General features: G+C 40.0%; 1 protein-coding gene across 19 annotated transcripts in view; it reads right to left on the bottom strand.

Moving 5' to 3' along the window:
- The window catches only part of DGKB (diacylglycerol kinase beta), an 824940-nt gene that overhangs the window by 574887 nt on the left and 242206 nt on the right, over positions 1-7847 (bottom strand). For all 19 annotated transcript variants that reach the window (XM_023215889.3, XM_023215898.3, XM_023215895.3 and 16 more), the window contains one exon: positions 2334-2487. In XM_023215889.3, the coding sequence (XP_023071657.2) occupies positions 2334-2487 (154 nt within the window). The remainder of the gene's footprint in view (positions 1-2333; positions 2488-7847) is intronic.

Below are 7847 nucleotides of genomic sequence, written 5' to 3'. Positions count from 1 at the left end.
AAGGAAGGAAGGAAGGAAGGAAGGAAGGAAGGAAGGAAGGAAGGAAGGAAGGAAGGAAGGAAGGAAGGAAGGAAAGGAAGGAAAGGAAGGAAGGAAGGAAGGAAGGAAGGAAGAGAAAGAGAGAGAAAGAAAGAAAAAGAAAAGGAAAGAAAGAAGGAAGGAAGGAGGGAGGGAGGGAGGGAGGGAAGCAGTACAATGTAAGGCTTAATATTATGGACTCTTCATCATATTGTCTAAGTTTCATTTATGATTCAACCATCTATTTCTTAATTACATATTCTTGCATTTTTATTTTTCAGAATGTCCATTATTGAACTTATCTCTTTACCAACACGTGTGTGTGTGTGTGTGTGTGTGTGTGTGTGTGTGTGGTGTGTGAAATGGAGTTTTGCTCTGTCACACAGGCTGGAGTGCAGTGATGTGATCTCGTCTCACTGCAACTGTGCCTCCTGGGTTCAAGTGATTCTCCTGTCTCAGCCTCCCGAGTAGCTGAGACTACAGGCACCTGCCACATGCCCGGCTAATTTTTTTTTGTATGTTTAGTAGAGATGAGGTTTCACCATGTTGGTCAGGCTGGTCTCAAATTCCTGACCTTGTGATCTGCCCACCTCAGCCTCCGAAAGTGCTGGGATTACAGGCGTGATCCACTGCGTCTGGCCTCTATACCAACAATTCTATATGCTACTTTGTGATTCTAGTGTTGAGAATCTCTAGACCTGTGGCTCTCCTTGATCCCTGAGTTCCTCGCAGGGGATTTTTAAGGTCAAAATAATTTTCATAATGGAATTGAGATATTTTTTGCTTTCCTTACTCTCATTCTCTTTTGAGTGTACAGTGAAGTTTTCAAGAGGCTACATGACATATGATCTAGTAACAGAAACATACTACCAGATATAATTTACCCAGTTGTCCTCCATGAAGCCAGGCACTAAAGAGATTTGCAATGATGCAAAACAATGCTACCCTTCTCACTATTTTTGTTTGTTTTTGAAAATAGTTATTTTTCATAAGAATGGGTTATTTTTTGTTAACAGGTAGCGGGTTGATTCTTGTTATTTTTGGGATGTCTCATCATTAATATGGTAAATCTCAATAGATATAACTCACATAAACATAAGTTCCTTCAGGTCCTCAGTTTTTAAGAGTTCAAAGAGTCCTGTGATCAGAGTGAGAAACACTGCTGCAGATATTTCTTCATTGCCAGTGGATTCCTGTTCTGTCCATAGAGGACACTAGAGAGAGATGAGAAGGCACAGGGGTTGGGGCGGTGGGGTGGGGAGTTGGGGGAGAAGGGGTGGACCCAGAGAGAACCTGCTGCTCCTGTTGAATCTCTGCAGCCGTTCAGCCCCGCAGTGGGGTGTCCAGTGTAGGCTCTAGTCTCTAGCTCATGTTCACACCATCAAAGACACAATGAGCTCCCCGCTAGGCAATCTGGGACAGGCCACGGTGATGCACCCTCCTCACAGGTCTGAGTTCCTGGGCTATAGACCCGTCTTGAATTCCCGAGCTTGAATTCCAGAGGCAGCCGGGAACTACTATTGCCACAGAAGCACAAGAGCTGGGTCTGCTAGGCAACCCCTCACCTCAGAATTGCATCCCAGCTCCAGGGAATCCTTCCTCAGGGCTTCTGGGTTGTGATTATCGCCATCTAAGGGCAGCTCATGTTTCCTGTGAGTCTATCTACATCACCTGTGTTTTCTTTTTGCTTTTTCAACCCTCAAAACAGTTTAACCAATTACACTGTTTTACACTGGGTAATACAGTGAAATTTCTGTTTTCCTGACTGGAGGGAGATTTATACAACAGGTATTAATGTAATTATGCGTCTCTAAAAATCTACCCATAATGAGAGAACCACCATCTCTATGGTGACACAAATATAAGGTATCTAAAAGAAAAATCAAATCTCTGTTCTGCGCTTACAAATCTAAATATGTGAAAGTATATTGGCAATTAGCACAACAGATATTAAATATTATAAGTTTTTTAGATATAATTGCTTTGTGACCACATTTTCAAATACTCAGCAATCTATACTTATCTAGCTATTTAAAAAGAGTAGTTTTCCAAATTTGATGGAAATATCTCTTCAAATTATTACCTAAACATAGAATTCTAAAGCAAGTGATAGATAAGGAAAAATTATATTTTCTCTAATTAGCTATAATTATACTGGAAACATTTTAAATAACTCACACAATCTTATTGTGAAAATCTAAATCCTGCAACAAAACAATTTTTATGCAAATCATCATTCCTTTTTTACGATAACTAGATATTTATTTAGCCTTTGAAATTTGTATTATATAAACGTTTAAAGTAAGTAAACTTACCGCCTGATAGGAGAGCAGGTTTACTTTTTACCATTGGACTAGAATGAGGAAACTTGTTGCTAAATGACATGAAAAGGTGTGCAGTGAAATCATCAGGAAGCTCAGCTTCCAGGAATGTCTTCATGAATAGTTTGAAACCTTCAAAATCTATTGTCTGGAAAAAAGAAATTTAAACATATACTTTAAGATCCAACCAAATGTTAAAATTTTGTGCTGTGTTCAAAATCATTAGAAGTAGAAATGACCTTAAACCATTTTTATATCCAGGTTTAACAAAAGGAAAGTGCCTATTTGAGAAATAGGGTGGGCCGTCCTGGGCTAACATTGGCATTGGGATATGTATGTCTTACCTGTGATGGCATAGCAGGAAGAGGAATAAGTTTTTAGTTAGATATTTCTATTTCCACAGTATCTGTAATGCCTTGAAAAATGTACTCTTTGAAACTTAGTTTCCTCCTGTCTAAATTGGGAATAATAATAATCCCACCCCACACAGTTGTTGCAGTGATGAAATCAGGCGATCACTGTGAACAAGCCAATACAGAGTCATTTATATACAACAGGCACTCGGAGAGAAAGGAATTTTCCATCATTTTTGCTTGTCACTAATGGTGATTATTGCTTTTGACAATGTAAAAAGAGGTTAACCTTAACGTGTCAACTAAATGCCAAGCTCAATTGATATAACCTTCTCAAACTACATATGTAGACTTTCCAAAGAAACATATTTTAAGACCTTACTCTCTGATACTCATTGTAGAACTATATAAATGAGTAGACATTTATTTGTAGAGAATTTTGGTGGTGTTAGGATCTCCATGCCCATTAGGGGAAATGGTGATAGAAGACAACTTCCAATCTCAAGCTTAATGAGAGCCTTTCACAGGAGCCATAGTGAAGAGCTTGGTTTCTCCTGCAGATGAAGGCAGTGGGCCAGGATCTGACTCCTTCCTAGGAAATTGAGGACAAGCACATGGGTGCTCTGGGGACAAAGGCAAGAAAATGGTGCTATTTTAAGTTGGCCAAAACTCCTCGTGACTGCAGGAACAATGGTGCATGATTATTTTCTGAGAAACAGATGTAGACCACATGGAGGAGAAGGCCGATGGAGTGGTCTTGAGTTCTCTCCAGTAGGGCATTTGAAAGGACTAGAAGACCTACAGAAAAGAGGCTGGAATAAAGCCACATGTACCCAGATCAAGAGAGTGCAAGGGATGGGCTTGATAGTAAGTCCTTGAAGGGCAATTTTTTTCCCCAGTTTCATGTGCTGAGATGCAACTGAAAATAGGACAAAGAGGAAATTTGGCTGGCTGATACTCTTAGTTCTGTTCACATTCCTGGCAGGTAAGAATAAAATTAACTTTGGAATAGAAAGTTTGTTTTTCCAATGTAATAATACTGGGGGAAAGACACGGAGAATGACCAATTTTATTATTGCATTATTTGGGACAAACCTAAAATTAAATATGACATTCAGGAATATCATTAGAGATAGTAAATTTGTATAGATTTGATCATGTGCCAATTAAGTTTACATACGATGTTTGCTTTTTTACCTAATAGAATCTCAGACAATAAAACAATGAAACCAAACACTTTATTTATTAATAGTCCCAAGATTCTGCCTATACCTTAATCTAACTTTTTAATTTAGTTTCACTTTGCTTATTGATTCTCACAAGGACACTTCAGATATTTATTTTGGTGGCAGTAAGAAGACTTCATTTTCTTCCATATTTAATAAATTACTACCACCACCATAGAATATTGTCAATTCTAGCCTGTGAGGTGGAGGTTGCAGTCAGCTGAGATTGTGTCACTACACTCTGGCCTGGTGATAGAACGAGACTCCGTCTCAAAAAAGAAAAAAAAAAAAGAAGAAGAAGAAGATTGTCAATTCTAGTAGAAGAGTGAACTACATAACTAAAAACTCTAAATAATATAAAAAATGTGAAGAATAGCCTCAGGTAGGAGTAGTACTTCCAAAAAAGCAATTTGCTACAATGAATTCAGCCAACACTTAAAAACATGGCAATTAGGTCAACAGTCAGACATGAGATCCAAATAGTTTCCTTGAAAATGAGCACCTACTCTTACTAAGAGAGCTCCTTAGAGATGGCCTATTAAAGAGAAGTATTCCACATTCATTTGGGCGAGTGACCAAAATTGATAGCTAATCTTCAACATGTATAAAGGCCCATGAGGAACCAAGAGTTGATTTTATTGCAAAGTTGCAGGAAGTCTGTGGGATGAAAATATTCACAAGCATTATGGTTAGAAGCAAAGTTACTTATGGTAGCACTTCCTTCTGTTCCTAGGTCTTCCATAGTCAGTATTTTATTTAGCAACATAACAGATGATAAGGAGCATGGTCTTTGAAGTCAGACTACCTGGATCTACTCTTGAATCCAACACAAGCTGTGTGACCGTGGACAATTTAAGCTCTCTGTGCCTCAATTTCTTCATCTATAAAATGAGAATAATAGCACCTATTTCTTGATTTGTTAGGAGGAACATATTATTTACTATTTTTAAAGCATCTGAATGACATCTGGCACACGGTAAACATTGTATGTAATTAAATCAATTTTTGTGTAAAGAATCTCCATTTTAAAAATTCACAATTCCAAACAATATTTGAAGAAGAAGACTAAAAGCCTCATTACTTCACATGTTTTCGTATGCATTTAACAAGCCATGCACGGTTCATTGTTGTCTTTGTTGCTATTTTAAAAGCTGGTAATAAAATGTGAACTTCTAGAAGTAGTAAAGAACTAGAAATTAGTGAAAGTTTTTCTCTGGATCTGTTTTGGACCATAATTATACCTTAAAACACTTCTTTCAAGCCAAGATTTTAACTTGGTAACATAACAAACAAACAAAACCAACAAAAACAAAGAGTTCAGAATAAAGAAATTGTGTTTCAAATTCTAATACTTCCACTCACCACCTAACTGATATGGGGCAAGAATTTATCTGTTCTTTTGAAGGAAAAACATGCCAGATCTCAAGTGTGTGCTCTTTACAGAGCCTTTCAGAACCCAGGTAGATGGTCATTAAAATCACTGCCTGTAATTTAATGATGAAAGCCAGAAAAATAACCAACCAAAAGGAAAAATGAACTTTAATATCTATTGATAGAGGCAAGACACAGACAAATGTCTTGGCAGATAAGAGAGGGTCCTTGGAGAACCTCCAATCTGCCCAGGTCATTGTGCACAGGAGGCCTGTCTAAACATGCCCATGGTGAAAAATTCTGTCCCTTAACACATGCTCAGTAAGGGAAATAAATCATTGTGGAGTGGTTCAGACTAAGGACCCACATGTGCACTGGAAACATGGTGTGGAGTGTCCAGAAAGTCATGCTTTATGCAGGGGAGAATCCTGGCCTCTTCAGTTCATGTGTGGTGGCCTGGTATTCAATTTGTTAGGTGGAAACCTGAATGCAGGACCCCTCTCTTTGTTGACAGCTTTCCTTTCTCTTAACAAATTCCACCCTCTTTACCCTTTAATGTGTCTGTATGCTTAATTTTTCCTGGTCATGAGACAAGCACCCAGATTTAGCTGAATTAAGAACCAAAAATGCCTGCATCATTTGGTGGCCTATATGGGGACATGAGCAAGGGTGAGTAAAATGTGAACCCTTCCTTTCACTTTCATTTCTAGGCCTTCCAGTCCTCAGACTTTTTCTGAAGGCAGAGGAAACTGCATCCCCTGCGTCACTCTTGGATTTGGGAATGTCAGCCTCAGTCCAACCCAGTCTTTGCTGAGGCATTTTTCTTCTTTTTTTTTCAGTACTGTAATGGCACCTATCTTTTCTTTTACAATATCAGGCGTGTTCCACCCCAACCCCAATGGCTGCCACATGGGAAAGATGTGAAAGTGGTGGCTCCCTTTGCCCCATTCCCTTCCTGCTGGGGCACATGGCCATGTCTGCTGTATGTACACTCCGCGTCCAACAGCCATGCAGAGTGGGACTGAGCCGAAGCTGCTGCCTGGGCCCCAGGGCAATATTGGGGGCCAGAGACCTTGTGCAGACAGGTGACCAGTGTTCCCTGACACACATCCATACAGTCTTCCTCTCCCCTGGCCAAGGGGTCCAGCTTGGTGGGACAACAATTAAAATGTTCTCTCTGTTTGCATAAGAACAAGAGGTTTCTTCTCCAGGCATTTCCCTGCCCTATGCTTAAGCTTTTCTTTTTTTTTTTTTTTTTTTTCTTTCTTTTCTCCACCATGTCAGGAGTTCATAGATTGGTGTGAAGGTAGTTACAGTTTTTGCTATTATCTAGATTGGCAGGGACCACAACTGATTTTGCACCAACCTAATAACACAGCCCTGTAAGTACAGAGGGCTTCTCAATGCTAAAGGATTTTTCTTGAAAGGTGTTTTATTAGGCCAGGACTCCAACACACAGGACACCCTTTTCTCTCTCTTGTTTGAGAGGACCCAATTTTAGAGCTTCACCTTTGCATCTGGCTTATGATAGGGAGGCAATTCTTTTGATCCTAACTCAATTCCAAGCTTTGGATTGAAGCCCTAGGAAAGAAAACTGGATCTTAGGGATACAGAAGCAGACAACAACGGAAGTTAAAAGGCACACACCACACATGAGTATGACTAATTCCAGTTGATTAAGCCAAGCCTCCCATTTCATGGATAGAGGTCGTGCTAGTATCCATGGTGTAAATGAGGTTTTGGGAACTCAAAGGCTACTTATGGCAGAGGGAAAGGCAGTGAGTGCATGGGGAAGTGCGGATAATCCCATGCCCTAGGCCCACCTGTTAACATGAGTGAAAGCTGCATTGACACCCATGGATAGCACCCTGTTGTGGTCACCAGGACTTGGGGATATAAGGATGAAAGAAGGAAAGAGGAAGCTTTTTCCTTCTCTCTCTCATGTACCCTGGGCATTCACTAGGAAAAGAAAGGAACCAGGGACACCTTGTTCCCCTCTTTCTAGATGAATAGCCATTCATCTTCAGTCTGTGCCCCTTACAGATACATTCTGAGCCCTGGGGCTCCTTTGGAAAAAATGCCTTCTTTTTCCCCCTTGGTCCTCCCTTCACAGATGGTTAATCGTGTCTCCATACTACAGGACACTCCTCTCGGATGCATCCTTCAACCTGTGAAAAGTTTATGTCTCAAACCTTAAACTAGTTGGCTTAGAGTTGAGCTCAGGGGAGGGGTACCCAGAAGCCTGACATGCCAGCAAAGAAATAAAATATTTTATAACAGTCAGACTTTTGGCCTCCCTCTCCCTGTGCAAACCAGTAAAAGGAAAGGTAAGGATCACTGTTTATATTCTCTGTAAAGTTTTGATTAATCAAAAAGGATTTATGAGGTTGGTCTCAAGCTGTAGCCAATCTGGTGTGCTTTGCATGTCTTTCTATATCATTCTGTCAGAAAGAGGAGTACCTTAGGATGGGATAAGGACCTAGGACCCCATAAGCCCACTGTTCAAGTCAGCCTTGCAAACTGCCCAATACCAAACTACTCTGCAGGTCTCCATCTTG

This window comes from Piliocolobus tephrosceles, chromosome 8, assembly GCF_002776525.5.
Source record: "Piliocolobus tephrosceles isolate RC106 chromosome 8, ASM277652v3, whole genome shotgun sequence".
NCBI classification, from domain to species: domain Eukaryota; kingdom Metazoa; phylum Chordata; class Mammalia; order Primates; family Cercopithecidae; genus Piliocolobus; species Piliocolobus tephrosceles.
This window is presented reverse-complemented; position numbering and strand designations above follow the sequence as displayed.